The 23369-nt window shown below is 46.8% G+C and overlaps 1 protein-coding gene across 5 annotated transcripts in view; it reads left to right on the top strand.

Annotated features, from left to right (window-relative positions):
* SCPEP1 (serine carboxypeptidase 1) overlaps positions 1–23369 on the top strand; it is a 46123-nt gene that overhangs the window by 18459 nt on the left and 4295 nt on the right. For 2 of the 5 annotated variants that reach the window (XR_004484291.2, XM_033431755.2), the window contains exons 6-12: positions 3720–3792; positions 8093–8130; positions 8622–8750; positions 9366–9459; positions 10240–10353; positions 12912–13088; positions 14098–14261. Coding sequence is in view for 4 of the 5 variants with exons in the window: in XM_033431755.2 (XP_033287646.1) it covers positions 3720–3792; positions 8093–8130; positions 8622–8750; positions 9366–9459; positions 10240–10353; positions 12912–13088; positions 14098–14261 (789 nt within the window). In the remaining variant the exon portion in view is untranslated. Of the gene's footprint in view, positions 1–3719; positions 3793–8092; positions 8131–8621; positions 8751–9365; positions 9460–10239; positions 10354–12911; positions 13089–14097; positions 14262–15022; positions 15602–23369 lie in introns of those variants that run through there. The other 3 variants (XM_033431754.2, XM_033431753.2, XM_004271789.4) reach the window with 3 other exon arrangements.

Genomic DNA, 23369 nt, shown 5'->3' with positions numbered 1-23369 from the left:
TGTTCTGGTGGATGAGGCTGGATCTTGTTTTTCTGTTGGGCAGGTCCACGTCTGGTGTTGTGTTTTGTGGTGTCTGTGGCCTTATTATGATTTTAGGCAGCCTCTCTGATAATGTATGGGGTTGTGTTCCTGTCTTGCTAGTTGTTTGGCATAGGGTGTCCAGCACTGTAGTTTGGTGGTTGTTGAGTGGAGTTGGGTCTTGGTGTTGAGATGGAGATCTCTGGGAGATTTTCGCCATTTGATATTACGTGGTGCTGGGAGGTCTCTTGTGATTCAGTGTTCTGAACTTGGCTCTCCCACCTGAGAGGCACAGTCCTGACGCCTGGCTGGAGCACAAAGATCCTGTCATCCACACGGCTCAGAATAAAAGGGAGAAAAGAAAGAAAGAAAGAAGAAGATAAAATAAAATAAAGTAAAATAAAATAAAGTCTTTAAAATTAAAAATAATTATTAAAAATTTTTTAAATTAATTAAAAAGAGAGAAAGAAATAAGAGAGCAACCAAACCAAAAACCAAATCCAACAATGATAACAAGTGCTAAAAACTATACTATGAAAAAAAATGGACAGACAGAACCCTAGGACAAATTGTAAGAGCCAAGCTATACAGACAAAATCACACACAGAAGCATACACGTACTCACAAAAAGAGAAAAAGGGGAAAAAAAAAATATATATATATATCGTTGTTCCCAAAGCCTACCTCCTCAATTTGGGATGATTCGTTGTCTATTCATGTATTCCACAGATGCAGGGTACATCAAGTTGATTGTGGAGCTTTAATCCGCTGCTCCTGAGTCTGCTGGGAGAGATTTCCCTTTCCCTTCTCTGTTTGTACAGTTCCTGGGGCTCAGCTTTGGATTTGGCCCCGCCTCTTTGTGTAGGTCGCCTGAGGGCATCTGTTCCCACTCAGACATGATGAGGTTAAAGGAGCAGGTGATTCGGTGGGGGGGCTCTGGCTCACTCAGGCCGGGAGGAGGGAGGGGTACGGATGTGGGGCAAGCCTGCAGCGGCAGAGGCCAGCATGACGTTGCACCAGCCTGAGGCGCGCCGTGCGTTCTCCCGGGGAAGTTGTCCCTGGATCACGGGACCTTGGCAGTAGCGGGCTGCACAGGCTCCCAGGAGGGGAGGTGTGGAGAGTGACCTGTGCTCGCACACAGGCTTCTTGGTGGCGGCAGCAGCAGCCTTAGCATCTCATGCTCGTCTCTGGGGTCCACGCTTTTAGCCGCGGCTCACGCCCGTCTCTGGAGCTCCTTTAAGCAGCGCTCTTAATCCCCTCTCCTCGCGCACCAGGAAACGGAGGCAAGAAAAAGTCTCCTGTCTCTTCGGCAGCTGCAGACTTTTCCTGGACTCCTTCCCGGCTAGCCGTGGTGCACTAGCCCCCTTCAGGCTGTGTTCACACCGCCAACCCTAGTCCTCTCCCTGGGATCTGACCTCCGAAGCCCGAGCCTCAGCTTCCAGCCCCCGCCCGCCCTGGCGGGTGAGCAGACAAGCCTCTCGGGCTGGTGAGTGCTGGTCGGCACTGATCCTCTGTGCGGGAATCTCTCCGCTTTGCCCTCCGCACCCCTGTTGCTGCGCTCTCATCCGTGGCTCCGAAGCTTTCCCCCTCCGCCACCCGCAGTCTCCGCCTGCGAAGGGGCTTCTAGTGTCTGGAAACCTTTCCTCCTTCACAGCTCCCTCCCACTGGTGCAGGTCACGTCCTTGTTGTTTTGTCTCTTTTTTCTTTTGCCCTACCCAGGTACGTGGGGAGTTTCTTGCCTTTTGGGAGGTCTGAGGTCTTCTGCCAGCATTCAGTAGGTGTTCTGTAGGAGTTGTTCCACATGTAGATGTATTTCTGATGTATTTGTGGGGAGGAAGGTGATCTCCACGTCTTACTCTTAGGCCATCTTGAAGCTCCTCCACAAATAAAGTTTTATTAGAACTCTCACTTGTTTACATATTGCTTGTGGCTGCTTTCGCAGTACAGTGGCAGAGTTGAGTAACTGCAACGTAGTAGACTTTTGTTCTACAAAGCCTAGAATATTTAATATCTGCCCCTTATAGAAAAAATTGCCAGCCTCTGACGTAGGGAATGCTGTTCACTTCATTTTGCTTTGAATCAGAGGGCACATAATAACCAGATATAGTCTGATCCCTCCAGTGAACTCCTACACCCTCTGCCTGGACAGAAAGTGATCTGAGTGGTGTTATTTTCACCTGACATGGATGTCCAGTTCTTCATCCATCTTTCGCTGAATAACGGTTTTAACATCAATTTTTAATTCTTAGGCAAGTCAGTTATTTCATTAGGAGTTTCCAAATGATGGTTTTCTCCTCCCTTCATTTTGTTCACATTTGTTAGCTGGTATTCTCCTATAAAGTGGAACTTTTCCTCATCAGCTGGTACTATTTAAGTAACTTGAAATAAGTTCCTTTTGGAAAAGCCAAATAATGGCATAATTTTTTCTCTTTTATTACCAGTGTTCAAAGTCAGGCTATTCATTGTTTTCTTATTTTAGATCTCTGAATAGCTTGTGCATTCACATATTTCAAAATTCAAAATATGTAAAAGGTGTGATATAAAAATTCTCCGTCTCGGGCTTCCCTGGTGGCGCAGTGGTTGAGAGTCCGCCTGCCGATGCAGGGGACACGGGTTCGTGCCCCGGTCCGGGAGGATCCCACATGCCGTGGAGTGGCTGGGCCCGTGAGCCATGGCCGCGGAGCCTGTGCTCCGCAACGGGAGAGGCCACAACAGTGAGAGGCCCGCGTACCGCAAAAAAAAAAAAAAATGTCCATCTTGCCTCTGTCCCCTGCCCAAGGCAACCTCTATTAGTTTTTTCTGTACCTTTTCAGAGTATTTCATGCCTATATAAGCTAGTTCATGTATATTCTTTTCCCCCATTTTTATACAAATGATTGTATATACTGTACACTCTTCTACATGTCTCTTTTTTACTTTAACAATATACCCTGGAGATCTTTTTATATTCGACCATAAAAAGCCTTCTCATTCCTTTTGTTTGTTCGTTTGTTTTTTGCGGCCCAGCCGCTCCGTGGCATGTGGGATCTTCCCGGACCGGGGCACAAACCCATGTCCCCTGCATCGGCAGGCAGACTCTCAACCACTGCGCCACCAGGGAAGCCCCTCATTCCTTTTTGTAAGCTGCATCATGCAGCATGGAAATAACCATAATTAATTTAGCCCACCGTATTGATAAATATTTCAGTTGTTTCCAATGTTCTGCTACTGGGCAGATGAATTCCTTTTAAATGGATAAAAGCAGCAGGGGGCATGAGTTCCCAGTCCTAAGGCATCCATCCCACCCTCAAGGACCTTCTGAGGAGGCCTCCCAGCTCTCCAGTGACCACTGGAGACAGTGGCGATTGTACCCAGAGAGCCCCCAGAGCACCTTGTGAGAAATCAGAGACCTCCAGAGGAAAGAGTGCCAGCATCCCTTCTAAGGAAGAGATAGGAGCTACACCAGGTCCCCCGCACATCCTGCCAACACCCTTGGGAAAACTCAAACAGTTCCTACTCGTTTTGCAAATGGCAGCAGGAAAGAGTTACCCTTGCCCTCTAGTGGGCATCTGTTGTCTTTGGATAGCCAGGGTATCCTGGGTGGGCAGGAGCTGTCTCTGCTCAGGAAAGGCAGTGTCTAAAGGCCTGGCTCCCTCATGTTGAGGAAGGGATGGAGGCCCCTGGGTCTTCTTGACAAGGACATTTCTTGGCTTCTCTTTCAGGCCACTCAGCAAGGGACCATCCAGTGCAACTTTGCCGGGGTTGCTTTGGGCGATTCCTGGATCTCCCCCATCGGTAAGTAGGGAATTTTCAGACATTTTAAAAGTCCCTTTCCCTACCCTTCGGGACTTTGGGCTGTGGTATCTAGATCAAAGAACAAGGCAATGGAATTCTCTGGGTCCTTGAAAAAGTCAACAAAGAAAATGTTTGCTCCAGGAGTATTCCAAGAAATTCAGGAGTGAGAACTCAACTGACAGTGCACCTACCATGGACTGCTACAGGCTGAAGCGAGGTCTCTTATTTGATTTTCACAACAAAAGAATCAAATTTTACAGTTGAAGACATTCTAGAGACGTAGAAAGATGATGGAATTTGCCCTCTGACACACAGAATGAGTTGCCTGGGCAGGATACAAACCCAAGTCTGTTTGTCGTCTCGTCCTGTCCTCCATCCTTATGCTAACATGAGCATTTGGGGTGAAATTCCCACATGTTGCTCATTTTGATGGTGAGGCAGGGCTACCATCTGGTCCTGTAACTCAGAGGTTCGAAGTTTCATAACCTGAGCATCCTTGTTGGGAGTATAGATAAAAGTTGTTTGGAATGTATACACCCAGGGTGTGGCTTCAGGCATCTGAAATAGTCACTGTGGTAGGGTTAACTCTAGTGAGGATTTCTAAATCTCAGCAATGTTGATGTTTTGAGTGTCATGTGATTCTTTGTTGTGGGGGACGTGTCCTGTGCCGTGAAGGATGTTAGCAGCATCTCTACCCGTTAGATGCCAGTATTTCCACCCCAGCTTGGCAACCAACAATATCTCCAGACATATTGCCAAATGTCCCCAGGGGACAAAATCACCCCAGTTAGGGACTACTGCCCTAACCTAACAAAAGGTGACTTTTCACAGGCAAAACCAAACGGTAGAGTTAGATTTCAGAAGAGAAGTTGCCTCTGAAATAGGGAGGGGAATAAGCTGGAAAGGGACACGAAGGAACTTTTTAGGCTCTCGTTGGGTGGTTGTTACATGAGTGGATGTGTTAATCAGAACTCTTCTAAATGTATGTCTATGGTTTGTGATGATGCCTCAGGTTTTTAAAAATAATAATTTATAAAAGGTAGGGGCTTCCCTGGTGGCGCAGTGGTTGGGGGTCCGCCTGCCGATGCAGGGGACGCGGGTTCGTGCCCCGGTCCGGGAGGATCCCGCATGCCGCGGAGCGGCTGGGCCCGTGGGCCATGGCCACTGGGCCTGCGCGTCCGGAGCCTGTGCTCCGCGATGGGGGAGGCCGCGGCAGTGAGGGGCCCGCGTACCGCAAAAAAAAAAAAAAAAAAAAAAAAAAGGTAATATTTTTCCCTTAAAAGATAGAGATTTGGCTTCTTACAGAGCCATGTCCCTGATGGATTCAAGACATTCTGAAGCTGCTTGGAATGGTTATTTCTTGCCCTCGTTCTTGGCATCTCCAGGGCAGGGGTTAAAGGACAGAACTGAAAGCTCAGTCCGCATTGTGAAAAGGGCTGCTCTTTGTGTTTCCTTCCTGGATGTACTTCCTAGGATGCCAAGATGTTGCAGAAGCCTTGACCTGAGGCGTGAGGGAGTCAGCAGGTTTCCTGACAGGTGTCTCACTCAGATTGACGGTCCTGGCCTCACACTTCCTTCAAGGGTCTCATCACAGCTGTGTTAATAACACTAAACACTTTTAATGTGTTAACTTCACTTAATGCTTGCAACAGCTCCATGGGATGGATGGTATTATTATCCTAGTTTTGGAGGTGATGAAATGGAGACTCAGAGAGGTTAAGCAATCTTCCTAAAGTCACACAGCTAAAGCCAGGATGCACATGAAGGAAGCAGGCAGTGGAATCCATGCACTTAACCATTACGAATTCACATTGTTGTGACCCACCTCCCCTTTTGAATCTTCCTGCCCAGCTCTTAATCCCTCCTTCCAGGTCCACCTTGATCCCTTCTTCCAGATCCACCTTACATATCACTCTTCCACCCCAGAAGTACTCTCTTTTTTGAAGAAGTACTATTAATTTTCACAAGCAATTATTAATTGCTTGCTAGGGAGTAGTTGTTTTGTTGGGTGCTAGGAAAGATGCAGACATGCTTCATTTCTTCAAGAAGATCTGCACAGTTCAGTATGGTAGCTGTAGCCACATGTGACTATTTACATTAATTAAAATACATAAAATTTTCCACCTTTCATTTGTACTACCCACAATTTCAAAGTGCCCAATAGCCACGTGTGGCTGTTGACTATTGTTTTGGACCACACAGATACAGAACATTTTGAGAGTTCCCTGGCGGTCCAGTGGGTTAGGACTCTGTGCTTCCACTGCAGGGGGCACGGGTTCAGTCCCTGGTCGTGGAACTACGATCCCACAAGCCTTGCGGTGTGGAAGAAAAAGAAAAAGATATAGAACATTTCCATCATTGCAGAAAGTTCTACTGGACATCAGAGGTCCTCATCAGAGTTCAGCAACTACGGCCTCCAAGTCAATTCTGTCCTGCCACTCTGCTTTAGTAAATAAAGTTTTTACTGGGACACAGTCACACCTATTTATTTACATATCCTCTGACTGTTTGGAGGCTGCCGAAACAGAGTTGAGTAGTTGTAACAGAGATCAGCTGGCCTGCAAAGCCAGAAATATTTATTATTTATGTCTTTCTTTCAGAAAAAGTTTGTCAGTCCCTGGTCTAGATCAAGCAGGGAATGGGGTGCATTGGAGAACTGCAGATGATTCTTTATAAGAAACTGAGGGGGGCTTCCCTGGTGGCGCAGTGGTTGAGTCCGCCAGCCGATGCAGGGGACACGGGTTCGTGCCCCGGTCCGGGAAGATCCCACATGCTGCGGAGCGGCTGGGCCCGTGAGCCATGGCCACTGAGCCTGCACGTCCGGAGCCTGTGCTCCGCAACGGGAGAGGCCTGCGTACCACAAAAAAAAAAAAGAAAAGAAAAAGAAACTGAGGGGCTTCCCTGGTGGCGCAGTGGTTGAGAGTCCGCCTGCCGATGCAGGGGACATGGGTTCGTGCCCCGGTCCGGGAAGATCCCACATGCTGCGGAGCGGCTGGGCCCGTGAGCCATGGCTGCTGAGCCTGCGCGTCCGGAGCCTGTGCTCCGCAATGGGAGAGGCCACAACAGTGAGAGGCCCGCGTACCGCAAAAAAAAATAAATAAAAAGCAACAGAAACAGAAACTGAGGCACAGGTTTGATGGTTTAGCTGGAGAGGTGAATGACAACTGGGTCCTGTAGGACCTGGTGTGCCTGCATTTCTCAGGGTGTGCTCTGAAGAATACCAGTCCAATGAAGTGCTATGCAAAGGGCTCCATGGCCAAATAAGTTTCAGAAGTGCCAAATACTGGTCCCACTTCCTCACGGTTCACAGGTACATTAAAGGCTCTGAGAAGTCCTGCAGTAAAAAATAAAAATATGTTGTCTTTTGCATAACCCCAAAGGTATTTCATCACCAAGTCATTTTTCCTTCCAATACTTTGGTTAACATTCTGTAGAACTGGGGTTATTTGAAACAGACTTTGAGATACTTGGGCTTAGGGGGAACCATTGAAGGCTTTTAAGCAAAGGAGTGACGTGTTCAAATGTGCTCTGTAAGTTGTGGTCGTTGATGCAAATCAACTATACTTCAGTTTTTTTTTTAATTACAGAAGAAGAAAATCACATAAGCCAAAAAAAAAAGTTGTGGGCCTTGCTACTTTTTTGGCACATCTCTCAATGGCACTAGCCGTACTTAGTGTTATGGTAGTTGTGAACTTGTCCAAACCAAGCCCAACTATTCTCTTTGAAGTCAGGTATTGTCTTACTCGTGTTTATATCTTATAAAGCTCCTTACTGGCTTTAGGCCTATAGTAAACTCTCAATACATTTTCGGGATTGAAATGAATTGATTGGCAGTTACAGCACAGACACTTGTGAGGTCATTAGTCTTCTTCCTTAATTAGCTCCTTGACGGAAGCTGGCGTCCCCAGATTGGAGGAGCAGGCAGGATGCAGAGCAGAACTCTGAAGGTGGGGAAATATTTTAGGCTGTCACGAAGTCTAGAAGTCTGCAAATGAGGGCCTCCACTGCACACGCACTGCTTGGCTGTGGTACCATCCCTGGCGACTCACTGGCTGTGCCAGTATCAGGCCAAATTAGTGTAGCATTTAGTCCAGTCACCAGAAAGACCCCCACAGCCTCGCCCCACCTCCCAGCCACTGAGACATCAGGCCTGCATGGGCCCTGGTGAGTTAAGGAGCCTTCAGACCCAAAGCCACTGCATTTCTTCTGTCTCTTTCTGCTTTGGAAGGAAAACTAGTTAGGTATTTTGTGGGGAGGACAGAGCCACAACAAACTTATTTTCTTATGTGGTTTCCTTTAGATTCAGTGCTCTCCTGGGGACCTTACTTGTACAGCATGGTAAGTAGATGAGTCCCCAAGTCTGCACCTTCTGTGGTTAACAGCCCAGCTGACCTCTTCTGGCTCTGTCCGAAGGAAGGACAAAGCTAGCTGGGTTTGCCTGTGTGGTTGACATTGCCCCTTAGGGACTTATCAAATAATCTGTATCAAATCAAAGACCCTAAGCAACAGCTGGCCTTGGGGACAAATTTAAAGAAATAGCAGCACAGTTATCCCATTTCTCCAGCTATAAGAAATGCACATTTTAAAATCCCCCCCCCAGCTTTTTATTACAGACATTTTCAAATACGCAGAAAAGTTGAAAGATCATGGGGAACACCCATATACCCATCACTTAGACTCAGTTACCGTTTTCCTATATTTCCGTCATCAATATGGACGGTCCCCTTTCTCCTTCCTGCCGCTCTTTCTGTTACCCGTCCCTAACTGGAGCCATGCCAGATTTGTGTCTCTCACAAAGTGGGCCTTTTGGTTCTTGCTTTGCGTTCCAGTCTCTTCTCGACGACCAAGGTCTGGCAGAGGTGTCTCGGGTTGCAGAACAAGTCCTGGATGCCATAAATAAGAGACTCTACAAAGAGGCCACCGAGCTGTGGGGGAAAGCAGAAATGGTCATTGAACAGGTAAGAGGGGACGCGCTCGGGGCCAGCCTGCTTGGCTTTTCCCCTTGGGTGAAGGGACCTTGGTTGGTGTTGTTAGGATTGGGATCTATCCTGAGACTGCCCACAAGTCGAGAAATGATGTCAAACTAAACGATAAATCTGGCGAGTCTGAGCAAAGACAGGGTCAGAAAGCCACCCAGCCTGCAAGACTTGCCTGCCTCTTGACTGAAGGTATGGCTTCTATAAAAAGGAATATGTCCCACAGAGGCAAGTGTTTGGATCCTTGCCGAGCAGTGCTTTGGCCCCAGTGAGCCAGGAGGGAAGAATGCATAGGCTGAGGACTTGAGTATGTAGGACACTCTGTAGCTCGGTTTTCCCTGGTAATTAACACACAGGACCTTGGTTTCCTCCTGCGGCATCGGAGCTCCACTGGAATGAGCTGCTCACTTTGCCAGGAGACTGGGCTGACACTGCTGGTCTCTGAGCCTTAAGGGCTACGTTTCTTTCTGGTCCGAGCAAATGTACAGAGTTAAAGCTGTCCTCGGATAAGGTGGAGAGCCAGGTGCCGTTCTGTTTTGCAACTTTGATAATGAATAAATAAAACAAACAGCCAAATATATTTCTTCTGTATCTCAGAACACAGACGGGGTGAACTTCTATAACATCTTAACTAAGACGTCTCCCACGTCTACCATGAAATCGAGTCTAGAATTCACCCAGAGCCACATAGGTGAGTGGACCTTGACGTTGCTAGACCCTGTCTAAGCCTCCGTGTGAGAGGAAACCAATTTTTTAAAAAGCTTTATTGACATATAATTTCCGTACCATAAAATTCACCCATTTTAAGTGTGTAATTCCGTGGTTTTTAGTTTATTTACAGAGTTGTGCACTCATCTCCACAGTCGAGTTTTAGCACATTTCCATCACCCCAGAAAGAGCCCACGTGTCTGTCTGCCATCAATTTCCGTTCCCACTCCCAGCCCCAGGCAACCACCAATCTGCTTTCAGTGGCTCTACATTTGCCATTGCAGGACATCTCACATAGATGGAGTCATGCGCTAGGTAGTCTTTTGCATCCGGCTTCTTGCACTTAGACAGTGTTTTGAAGTTTGGAAACCAGCTTCTGCACATTGAATGACGATGTCGGTTCTCCTAAAGGCTGGATCGAGTTGTCTTCCCTGCGGGTGCTGAATGCCTGGTATCCTCCCGCCGTGTAGAAGCTGCAGGAGGCCCCTAGATTCCACTCAGCTGATTGCCTTTGGCCGTGCTGGGTAATCTCAGTGGCCTCAGAGTACATAAAATGCAGTAATCAAAACCAATGAAGCATCTCCACTTTGAACATGTTCCTGACTCCCCCCACCCCCCGCCCTCTCGGGGGAATCAGGGGGACACTTTTCTTCTTCCAGGTGCAGGTCTCCCTCTTACACACAGCATCCCCGGCCGCTTAGAAAAGAGGTTCTCTTGGTCTTATTTCCAGTCCTTTGACTCACCGTGTACCAGTTTGTTTTAGTTCACCTTTTCCAGCGCCACGTGAGACACTTACAGCAGGATGCCTTAAGTCAGCTCATGAATGGTCCCATCAGAAAGAAACTCAAAATTATTCCTGAAGATTGCTCCTGGGGAGGTAACTTGTGTGATCTAATTAAAACGTCTTTTGTAGAGCTGGGGGGGTGAAAAAGGTGGAAATTCAAAGGCCTTAATCTGTTGAATGGGCTTTGGTGGTGGCGATAGTGTGTTGCAGGTAGAATAGTATTGACATTGATAGATGAGCAAACATAGAAAGACAGTAAATAACATGCCAGAATTGGTTCAAAATGGGGGGTTGGTAAGGGAAGTGGCTGGGGAGAGACATGAAGCGACTTTTTATAAGTGGAAGCCAGGAGTGAGTACATGGGAATCATCACACCCTCTTTACTTTTGTATTAGTGTGAGGTTTTCCATAATAAAAAATTGAGATTAAAAAAGCCATGCCCAGGGCTTCCCTGGTGGCGCAGTGGTTGAGAGTCCGCCTGCCGATGCGGGGGACGCGGGTTTGTGCCCCGGTCCGGGAAGATCCCACATGCTGCGGAGCGGCTGGGCCCATGAGCCATGGCCGCTGAGCCTGCGCGTCTGGAGGCTGTGCTCCGCAACGGGAGAGGCCACAACAGGGAGAGGCCCGCGTACTGCAAAAAAAAAAAAAAAAAAAGAAAGCCATGCCCAAGGCCACAGTTGGTTGTGGGTGAAACTTCCAGACAAAGGTCCTTTCGGACAGGGTTTAAGAAGCTCTCGGGCTGGCCTCTGCAGGCGTCCTGATGTGGGTGTGGTCTGCCATCTATTGCCTTCTCGTCTGAAGGTCATAGTGGGGAAATACAGGGGTCCTCAGGGACCCCAGTAAGTTCCTGCTCAGTCTTACAGGGAAGCTGTGAGTAAGTGGGACCCCCAGACTCCTGGAGGGGAAACACTCAAGCTGAGGAGGGTTTTGTTCATGTCTAAGAGACCCCAAAGCTATGCCTCTGTTAGGGCAGAACGTTGACAGCGGCGGAGAGGCTGGGACTTGGCTCTGGCCCTGGCTTCTTCAGGGGACACGGCCATCCTCCCAACACGTAGTCAACAGAGGACTTGTCCTAGACCTAGTGTCTTCATTTCCCCCTCCTCCCTTAGAGTTTTCTAGTAATGAGGGAAAAGTTAGCTCAAACAAAAGAATGCGGTGTCAGAGCTTAAAGGGGTACAGACACCCATGGGAGGTTGGATGCTGAGAAGGAGGAGATGTGAGCACCCCCAGGAGGCCAGGTGAAGGTCAAGCTCACAAGAGCACATCTTTTCAGCTCAACCCCCTCATCTTACCTTCATGACAGTGTTGTCCAGCCCCAGCTACTCTCGTTATAGGGACGCTCCCTCGCTGCCCAGTGTGGCTAGACGGGCAAGCCAACTACACTTTTGCAGATGAAAACTGATAAGAGCAAACTCTCCCTGGCTCGGGTGTGCCTGTGTATGGGTCTGGAAAGGACGGACTGTCCTTTCCGGGTACCCTCAGTGTCCCAAGTCCAGTTTGCAGTTAAGGCCTACATACTTCGGAGTCAGCCAGGCCTGCGTTCCGGTCCCAGCTTGCCACTGGCTGTTTCGCCCGGGGCGTGTTGCTCAGCCTCTCTGAGCCTTATGTTCTCTAGCCATTGCACAGGCTAAAGAACCTAACCTCGCAGGGTTGGTGAAGGAAGGAGGCAATGGGTTGTTGCTTGCAGAGTGCTTACTCAGCACAGTGACTGGCAACTAAAAGTCAATGATAGCTGCTGCCGTCGTTCAGTACATACGATGACAGTGATGGTCAGGGACCCAGCAAGAAGGCTGTGCGGACCGCCTCCTCTCTTGCCTGGGGCTAGTCATCCACGTGACTTTACCAAGGGCCAGCTCTGAATTGGTTTAGGACTGATTTGTTGATTACTAAGGTAGCCCTACTGGTTCAGAGCTTAAAACTTGGCCCTGAAAAAGCAAAAACAAAGCAAAACAAAAAAACCTTGTCTCTGGGGTGACTCAGCAAAGGAGGAAAACTAATGCTGGCCCCAAATCAGTTTGTCCCCTGAGAGGACCAGCGCAATGGGTATTTTCTTTTTTTAAAAAATTTTATTTATTTTTTTGGCTGCATTGGGTCTTCGTTGCTGCGCGCAGGCTTTCTCTAGTTGTGGAGAGTGGAGGCTAATCTTTGTTGCGGTGCGTGGGCTTCTCATTGTGGTGACTTCTCTTGTTGTGGAGCACGGGCTCTAGGCACGCGGGCTTCAGTCGTTGCGGCATGTGGGCTCAGTAATTGTGGCGCACGGGCTTAGTTGATCCGCGGCGTGTGTGATCTTCCCGAACCAGGGATCGAACCTGTGTCCCCTGTGTTGGCAGGTGGATTCTTAACCACTGCGCCACCAGGGAAGTCCCTCAAAGGGTATTTTCTAAACCTCCCTGTTTCCTTGGGTGTTAGCTTTCTCTGGGTTTCCATCCCTCATGACAGATGGTATCTGCTGTCATCACAAGCACCTGGATAAACAGACACGTGTGCTGTTTGGGCTCCCCTTCTACACGGCCAGCTCAGGGCACAGATTTCTGGGCCAGCTGGTCCCTGTTGGTGAAGCAGCTGTGTATTCGGTCTTTGTTAGGTGCTGCACGGTGGTCACTTTTGGGTGCTGGGCGCTCTGGGCTGAAAGGTGCCTCTTGTTCTGGCAGGTTCCAAGCTGCTACCTCTTTCTCCTTCCCCTTGTACAGGCCAGGCTGCCAGCGTCTTCCTGAACATGAAGGGGGACTTCATGAAACCCGTCATCAGCATTGTGGACGAGCTGCTGGAAGCCGGGGTCAACGTGACCGTGTATAATGGACAGCTTGACCTCATCGTGGACACCATGGGTAGGAACCACTCGGGGCCCATGGAGGCAGTGTCGTAGGTTGAGCTGGAAGGGAACTGGCCTCTTGGGGGACTGTTGACATTGAAATGGCAGGAGGAAGGCCATTTCCTGTTACATGCATCCACCCCTGACCTTGACTCTTTGAAGAGGGTAGGGCTGCCCGAGGTTGTGACCCCTCAGAGAAGCCTGGCCTGTCCAGCTTTTGAGGCCTTAGGTATGATTACAGAAAAGGATAATACCCACGCCCACCTCGAAATTTAAAAAGAAGACATTTCCCTAGCCACTGGACAGAGGCACCATTTAACTGAGGGAAAACCTCATTTTTGTGCAGCGTCACAGGGGATGGGAAAGCACTGCAGCGTGAATCAAGACAGCCCTGCCGACCCTGTAGAGATGAGGACCCAGGGGAAATGGTCTTGGTGGGGTCCCTCCCGCGTTGGCTGCCACCTGTGCCCACCTCTGGTTTCAGGGAGGGCCAGGGAGAAGCTCAGGCAGCTTCTCAGAACTGGCAGATAAATCGAGGCACACGGTCTGGAGGGTATGAGCATTCCTCAGTCAGCAGGATTGAATATTTTTGCGACTTGGGAGCCAAGGGTACTGAGGACGATTTGAAAAGGTTCTGTGTTTCTTCCACGACCTGCCCGATGTGATCCAGCATCTCCTTACCCTGAGGCTTCTCCGTCCTCCTGACAGTGCTGTCCACCTCCAGAGGTCCCCGATTTCCTTCCTACAGAGCGTAGGGCAGTGGGAGGGTCAGGGGCAAAACGTAGTCACAGCTGTTAGATTTCTCCTGGGCAGCCTGGCTGTGGCTGGGACAACCAGTGCTACAAATGCAGAGTCCCAGGCCATGCCCAGACCTACTGCATTGGAATGTGCATTTTAACAAGATCCCAAAGTGAGTTTTATGTACATCCCAGCTTGCAGATTCTATGCCGAATCATGGGACCCAGATTTTGGGTTCTCCTCCACTCAGCTCTTAATGCTGGGGCCTTCTTTATCCCCCTCGCCAGGTCAGGAGGCCTGGGTGCGAAAACTGAAGTGGGCAGAACTGCCCAAATTCAGTCAGCTGAAGTGGAAGCCCCTGCACAGTGACCCTGAGACTTCAGAAACGTCTGCCTTTGTCAAGTCCCACAAGAACCTGGCTTTCTACTGGATTCTCAGAGCTGGACACATGGTGAGAGAGGGTCAGCGTTTGTTCCAGATTTGCCACTCGAGTTGGGGGTGGAGGAGCCACACGCACTGGTCTCATAAGTGCATTGGGTTTGGGGGGGTTTTGGGGTCGCTAATGAAACTCTATTTGTGCTTCATTGAAAAAGTAAATCCTCCTGAGAGACGTACGCTGGGTTCTCTATCCTCTGCTCTTTAGGTTAAATGAGTTGAATGTTACTTTCCTCTGGACAGTTTGTCCTGAAGGAACAACTTGTCCCGAGGGAGGGAGGGAGGAGGGAGAAATTGTCTTTCCCTGACATTTTCAGGGAGTGAAATCAGAGCTCGGTGGTCTGTAAGGCTGAGCACAGTGCAGAGTACAAGTGTTTGTGAGGAGCAGTGGCTCTGGAACTTCAGTTCAGAAGAGGCTTCACCTGCAAAGATGGGCACTGAGGCTGCAGCACTCTTGCACTTGCCTAGCAAACACGGTGTTTTCCCTTAGGCTGTAGGTGGACTGAGTAGCTTTCCCTGGGCTGAGGGAGATGATGGAGGGATGGATCCACTATGCAAGCACATGCACGCTCATGCACACGCATACACACACAGACGACCTGCAAAGGAGCCAAAGACGGGAATGCCCAGGAAGCAGAGGGGCCCAGGTGTCTCCCTCATGGTTATGCTTCGGTCCAGCCGTTTAAATGCAGGCTCTCCTTTCGAGGGGCCCAGGTGTCTCCCTCACGGTTATGCTTCAGTCCAGCCGTTTAAATGCAGGCTCTCCTTTCGTCCCAGAGGGCAGTTTCCTGGAGGAGACCTGTGGAGGAGATGGGAAGGCTTGGCGCCATAGCGCTAAGACAGAATCTCCACAGAGACGGGGCTGAGGGACAGCTGTCTGGCTAGCAAGGAGGGCCTAAGGAACTGGCCTTAAAGCTTCATGTGCACAGTGAGCACATCATAGAGCATTCACTTGGACCGCCAAGGAAATGCTGAGGGACTTGGGGGTTACCAACAGTGGTTCTCAACTGGGGTCAGTTTTGCCCCAAGGGGACTTCAGGGATGTCTGGAGACATTTGGGGTTGTCACAGCTTGGGGAAGGTTGCTACTGGTATGTGGTGGGCAGAGGCCATGGATCCTGGTAAACATCCTGCTGCACACAGGCCAGCCCCCCGCCACAGAGAATTGTGCTGCACGAAACGTTAGTCGTGTCAAGGTTGAGAAACCCTGACCTAGAGGAAAATGGGAGCTTGGGTATATGGTATACTTGTTCTCACAATATTTATTAGGTATCTTGGCCATGAATAACTTATCCTCAACCTCTCTGACCCTTAGTCTTCTATTTTTTTATATATATAAATTTATTTATTTTATTTATTTTTGGCTGTGTTGGGTCTTTGCTGCTGAGCGCAGGCTTTCTCTGGTTGTGGTGAGGGGGGCTACTCTTTGTTGCTGTGTGCAGGCTTCTCACTGCAGTGGCTTCTCTTGTGGAGCACAGGCTCTAGGCGCTTGGGCTTCAGTAGTTGTGGCACGTGCGCTGAGTAGTTGTGACTCGTGGGATCTAGAGCGCAGGCTCAGTAGTTGTGGCGCATGGGCTTAGTTGCTCCGTGGCATGTGGGATCTTCCCAAACCAGAGATCGAACCCATGTCCTTTGCATGGGCAGGCAGACTCTCAACCACTGCGCCACCAGGAAAACCCTTCCCTTAGTCTTCTCTTAAGAACCTCCCAGAGAGAGACGGGAAGATAGCAGAAGAGTAGGACGTGGAGATCACCTTCCTCCCCACAGATACATCAGAAATACATGTACACGTGGAACAACTCCTACAGAACACCTACTGAAGGCTGGCAGAAGACCTCAGACCTCCCAAAAGGCAAGAAACTCCCCACGTACCTGGGTAGGGCAAAAGAAAAAAGAAAAAACAGACAAAAGAATAGGGACGGGACCTGCACCAGTGGGAGGGAGCTGTGAAGGAGGAAAGGTTTCCAGACACTAGAAGCCCCTTCGCAGGCAAAGACTGCAGGTGGCGGAGGGGGAAAGAAGCTTCAGAGCCACGGAGGAGAACGCAGCAACAGGGGTGTGGAGGGCAAAGCGGAGAGATTCCCGCACAGAGGATCAGTGCCGACCAGCACTCACCAGCCTGAGAGACTTGTCTGCTCACCCGCTGGGGCGGGCGGGGGCTGGTAGCTGAGGCTCGGGCTTCGGAGGTCGGATCCCAGGGAGAGGACTGGAGTTGGCGGCGTGAACACAGCCTGAAGGGGTTAGTGCACCATGACTAGCTGGGAGGGAGTCTGGGAAAAGTCTGGAGCTGCCGAAGAGACAAGAGACTTTTTCTTGCCTCTTTGTTTCCTGGTGCGTGGGAGAAGGGATTAAGAACGCTGCTTAAAGGAGCTACAGAGACGGGCGCAAGCTGCGGCTAACAGCAAGGACCCCAGACACGGGCATGAGACGCTAAGGCTGCTGCTGCAGCGACCAAGAAGCCTGTGTGCAAGCACAGGTCACTATCCACACCTCCCCTCCCAGGAGCCTGTGCAGCCCGCCACTGCCAGCGTCCCAGGATCCAGGGACAACTTACCCAGGAGAACACACGGCGCGCCTTGGGCTGGTGCAACATCACGCTGGCCTCTGCCGCCGTGGGCTCACCCTGCATCCGTACCCCTCCCTCCCCCCAGCCTGAGTGAGCCAGAGCCCGCGAATCAGCTGCTCCTTTAACCCTATCCTGTCTGAGCGAAGAACAGACGCCCTCAGGCGACCTACATGCACAGGCAGGGCCAAATCCAAACCTGAACCCCGGGAGCTGTGTGAACAGAGAAGAGAAAGGGAAATCTCTCCCAGCAGCCTCAGAAGCAGCGGATTAAAGCTCCACAATCAACTTGATGTACCCTGCATCTGTGGAATACCTGAATAGACAACGAATCATCCCAAATTGAGAAGGTGGACTTTGGGAGCAAGATAGATTATTTTTTCTCCTTTTCCTCTTTTTGTAAGTGTGTATGTGTATGCTTCTGTGTGACATTTTGTCTGTATACCTTTGCTTTCACCATTTGTCCTAGGGTTCTGTCCGTCCCTTTTTTGTTTTGTTTTGTTTTACTTTTCAAAATTTTTTTCTTAATAATTCTTTTATTTTACCGTTACTTTATTTTATCGTCTTTCTTTCTTTCTTTCTTTCTTTCTTTTCTTTCTTTCTTTCTTTCTTTCTTTCTTTCTTTCTTTCTTTCTTTCTTTCCTTTCTTTCTTTCTTTCTTTCTTTCATCTTTCTGTTTTTTCTACCTTTTATTCTGAGGCGCGTGGAGGACAGTCTCTTGGTGCTCCAGCCAGGTGTCAGGGCTGTGCCACTGAGGTGAGAGAGCCAAGTTCAGGACACTGGCCCACAATAGACCTCCCAGCTCCACATAATATCAAACAGTGAAAATCTCCCAGAGATCTCCATCTCAACGCCAAGACCCAGCTCCACTCAACGACCAGCAAGCTACAGTGCTGGACACCATATGCCAAACAACTAGCAAGACAGGAACACAACCCCACCCATTAGCAGAGAGGCTGCCTAAAATCATAATAAGGCCACAGACACCACAAAACACAACACCAGACGTGGACCTGCTCACCAGAAAGACAAGATCCAGCCTCATCCACCAGAACACAGGCACTAGTCCCTTCCACCAGGAAGCCTACACAACCCACTAACCAACGTTAGCCACTGGGGACAGACACCAAAAACAACGGGAACTACGAACCTGCAGCCTGCGAAAAGGAGACCCCAAACACAGTAAGATAAGCAAAATGAGAAGACAGAAAAACACACAGCAGATGAAGGAGCAAGGTAAAAACCCACGAGACCTAACAAATGAAGAGGAAATAGGCAGTCTACCTGAAAAAAATTCAGAATAATGATAGTAAAGATGATCCAAAATCTTGGACATAGAATAGAGAAAATGCAAGAAACATTTACCAAGGACCTAGAAGAACTAAAGAGGAAACAAACAATGATGAACAACACAATAAATGAAATTAAACATACTCTAGAAGGGATCAATAGCAAAATAACTGAGGCAGAAGAACGGATAAGTGACCTGGAAGATAAAATAGTGGAAATAACTACTGCAGAGCAGAATAAAGAGAAAAGAATGAGAAGAACTGAGGACAGTCTCAGAGACCTCTGGGACAACATTAAACGCACCAACATTCGAACTATAGGGGTCCCAGAAGAAGAACAGAAAAAGAAAGGGATTGAGAAAATATTTGAAGAGATTATAGTTGAAAACTTCCCTAATATGGGAAAGGAAATAGTTAATCAAGTCCAGGAAGCACAGAGTCCCATACAGGATAAATCCAAGGAGAAACACGCCAAGACACATATTAATCAAACTATCAAAAATTAAATACAAAGAAAACATATTAAAAGCAGCAAGGGAAAAATAACACACAAGGGAATCCCCATAAGGTTAACAGCTGATCTTTCAGTAGAAACTCTGCAAGCCAGAAGGGACTGGCAGGACATATTTAAAGTGAAGAAGGAGAAAAACCTACAAGCAAGATTACTCTACCCAGCAAGGATCTCATTCAGATTTGATGGAGAAATTAAAACCTTTACAGACAAGCAAAAGCTGAGAGAGCTCAGCACCACCAAACCAGCTTTACAAAAAACGCTAAAGGAACTTCTCTAGGCAAGACACACAAGAGAAGGAAAAGATCTACAATAAAATACCCAAAACAATTAAGAAAATGGGAATAGGAAAATACATATCGATAATTACCTTAAATGTAAATGGATTAAATGCTCCCAGCAAAAGACACAGACTGGCTGAATGGATACAAAAACAAGACCCGTGTATATGCTGTCTACAAGAGACCCACTTCAGACCTAGGGACACATACAGACTGAAAGTGAGGGGATGGAAAAAGATATTCCATGCAAATGGAAATCAGAAGAAAGCTGGAGTAGCAATTCTCATATCAGACAAAATAGACTTTAAAATAAAGACTATTACAAGAGACAAAGAAGGACACTACATAATGATCAAGGGATCAATCCAAGAAGAAGAGAAGATATAACAATTGTAAATATTTATGTACCCAACATAGGATCACCTCAATATATAAGGCAAATACTAATAGCCATAAAAGGGGAAATCGACAGTAACACAATCATAGTAGGGGACGTTTTTTTTAGTCCCCTGGCTCGTGCCCCCAAAGCAAAGCCCCGACTCCACAGTCGAGTAGGGGACTTTTAACACCCCACTTTCACCAATAGAGAGATCATCCAAAATGAAAATAAATTAGGAAACACAAGCCTTAAATGATACATTAAACAAGATGGACTTAATTGATATTTATAGGACATTCCATCCAAAAACAACAGAATACACATTTTTCTCAAGTGCTCATGGAATATTCTGCAGGATAGACCATATCTTCGGTCACAAATCTAGCCTTGGTAAATTTAAGAAAATTGAAATCATATCAAGTATCTTTCCGACCACAATGATATGAGGCTAGATATCAATTACAGGAAAAGATCTGTAAGAAATACAAACACATGAAGGCTAAACAATACACTACTTAATAACGAAGTGATCACTGAATAAATCAAAGGAAATCAAAAAATACCTAGAAACAAATGACAATGGATACATGACAACCCAAAACCTATGGGATGCAACAAAAGCAGTTCTAAGAGGGAAGTTTATAGCAATACAGTCCTACCTTAAGAAACAGGAAAGGGCTTCCTTGGTGGCGCAGTGGTTGAGAGTCCGCCTGCTGATGCAGGAGACACGGGTTCATGCCCCCGTCTGGGAAGGTCCCACATGCCACGGAGCGGCTAGGCCCATGAGCCTGTGCGTCCAGAGCCTGTGCTCCGCAACGGGAGAGGACACAACAGTGAGAGGCCCGCATACCACAAAAAAAAAAAAAAAGAAAGAAACAGGAAACATCTCAAATAGACAACCTAGCCTTGCACCTAAAGCAATTAGAGAAAGAAGAACAAAAAAACCCCAAATTTAGCAGAAGGAAAGAAATCATGAAGATCAGATCAGGAATAAATGAAAAAGAAATGAAGGAAACGATAGCAAAGATCAATAAAACTAAAAGCTGGTTCTTTGAGAAGATAAACAAAATTGATAAACCATTAGCCAGACTCATCGAGAAAAAAAGGGAGAAGACTCAAATCAATAGAATTAAATGAAAAAGGAGAAGTAACAACTGACACTGCAGAAATACAAAATATCATGAGCGATTACTACAAGCAACGCTATAGCAATAAAATGGACAACCTGGAAGAAATGGACAAATTCTTAGAAATGCACAACCTGCCGATACTGAACCAGGAAGAAATAGAAAATATGAACAGACCAGTCACAAGCACTGAAATTGAAACTGTGATTAAAAATCTTCCAACAAACAAAAGCCCAGGACCAGATGGCTTCACTTGCGAATTCTGTCAAACACTTAGAGAAGAGCTAACACCTATCCTTCTCAAACTCTTTCAAAATATAGTAGAGGGAGGAACACTCCCAAACTCATTCTACGGGGCCACCATCACCCTGATACCAAAACCAGGCAAAGATGTCACAAAGAAAGAAAACTACAGGCTACTATCACTGATGAACATAGATGCAAAACTCCTCAACAAAATGCTAGCAAACAGAATCCAACAGCACATTAAAAGGATCATACACCATGATCAAGTGGGGTTTATCTCAGGAATGCAAGGATTCTTCAATATACGGAAATCAATCAACGTGATACACCATATTAACAAACTGAAGGAGAAAAACCATATGATCCTCTCAATAGCTGCAGAGAAAGCTTTCGACAAAATTCAACACCCATTTATGATAAAAACCCTGCAGAAAGTAGGCATAGAGGGAACTTTCCTCAACATAATAAAGGCCATATATGACAAGCCCACAGCCAACATCGTCTTCAATGGTGAAAAACTGAAACCATTCCCACTAAGATCAGGAACAAGACAAGGTTGCCCACTCTCGCCACTCTTATTCAACATAGTTTTGGAAGTTTTAGCCACAGCAATCAGAGAAGAAAAATAAAAGGAATCCAAATCGGAAAAGAAGTAAAACTGTTACTATTTGCAGATGACATGATACTATACATAGTATAGAGAATCCTAAAGATGCTACCAGAATACTACTAGAGGTAATCATTGAATCTGGTAAAGTAGCAGGATACAAAATTAATGCACAGAAATCTCTGGCATTCTTGTACACTAGTGATGAAAAATCTGAAAGTGAAATTAAGAAGACACTCCCATTTACCATTGCAACAAAAAGAATAAAATATCTAGGAAAAAACCTACCTAAGGAGACAAAAGACCTGTATGCAGAAAATTATAAGACACTGATGAAAGAAATTAAGGATGATACAAATAGATGGAGAGATATACCATGTTCTTGGATTGGAAGAATCAACATTGTGAAAATGACTCTATTACCCAAAGCAATCTACAGGTTCAATGCAATCCCTATCAAACTACCACAAGTATTTTTCACAGAACTAGAACAAAAAATTTCACAAGTTGTATGGAAACACAAAAGACCCCGAATAGCCAGAGCAATCTTGAGAACAAAAAACAGAGCCGGAGGAATCAGGCTTCCAGACTTCAGGCTATACTACAAAGCTACAGTAATCAAGACAGTATGGTACTGGCACAAAAACAGAAATATACATCAATGGAACAGGACAGAAAGCCCAGAGATAAACCCATGCACATATGGTCACCTTATCTTTGATAAAGGAGGCAAGCATATACAGTGGAGGAAAGAGCCTCTTCAATAAGTGGTGCTGGGAAAACTGGACAGCTACATGTAAATGTATGAGATTAGAACACTCCCTAACACCATACACAAAAAAAAGCTCAAAATGGATTAAAGACCTAAATGTAAGGCCAGACACTATCAAACTCTTAGAGGAAAACATAGGCAGAACACTACATGACATAAATCACAGCAAGATCCTTTTTGACCCACCTCCTAGAGAAATGCAAGTAAAAACAAAAATAAACAAATGGGACCTAATGAAAATTCAAAGCTTTTGCACAGCAAAGGAAACCATAAACAAGACCAAAAGACAACCCTCAGAATGGGAAAAAATATTTGCAAATGAAGCAACTGACAAAGGATTAATCTCCAAAATTTACAAGTAGCTCACACAGCTCAACCAAAAAACAAACAACCCAATCCAAAAATGGGCAGAAGACCTAAATAGACATTTCTCCAAAGAAGATATACAGGTTGCCAACAAACACATGAAAGAATGCTCAACATCATTAATCATTAGAGAAATGCAAATCAAAACTACAATGAGATATCATCTCACACTGGTCAGAATGGCCATCATCAAAAAATCTAGAAACAATAAATGCTGGAGAGGGTGTGGAGAAAAGGGAACCCTCTTGCACTGTTGGTGGAAATGTAAATTGATACAGCCACTATGGAGAACAGTATGGAGGTTCCTTAAAAACTACAAATAGAACTACTGTAAGACCCAGCAATCCCACTACTGGGCATATACCCTGAGAGAACCATAATTCAAAAAGAGTCATGTACCAAAATGTTCATTGCAGCTCTATTTACAATAGCCCGGAGATGGAAACAACCTAAGTGTCCATCATCGGATGAACAGATAAAGAAGATGTGGCACATATTTACAATGGAATATTACTCAGCCATAAAAAGAAATGAAATTGAGTTATTTGTAGTGAGGTGGATGGACCTAGAGTCTGTCATACAGAGTGAAGTAAGTCAGAAAGAGAAAAATACCGTATGCTAACACATATATATGGAATCTAAGAAAAAGGAAAAAAAAAGGTCATGAAGAACCTAGGGGTAAGATGGGAATAAAGACACAGACCTACTAGAGCATGGACTTGAGGATATGGGGAGGAGGAGGGGTAAGCTGTGACAAAGTGAGAGAGTGGCATGGACATATATACACTACCAAACGTAAAATAGATAGCTAGTGGGAAGTAGCCACATAGCACGGGGAGATCAGCTAGGTGGTTAGTGACCACCTAGAGGGGTGGGATATGGAAGGTGCAAGGGAGGGAGACGCAAGAGCGAAGAGATGGGAACATATGTATATGTATACCTGATTCACTTTGTTATAAAGCAGAAACTAACACACCATTGTAA

This window comes from Orcinus orca, chromosome 19, assembly GCF_937001465.1.
Source record: "Orcinus orca chromosome 19, mOrcOrc1.1, whole genome shotgun sequence".
Classification (NCBI taxonomy): Eukaryota; Metazoa; Chordata; class Mammalia; order Artiodactyla; family Delphinidae; genus Orcinus; species Orcinus orca.
This window is presented reverse-complemented; position numbering and strand designations above follow the sequence as displayed.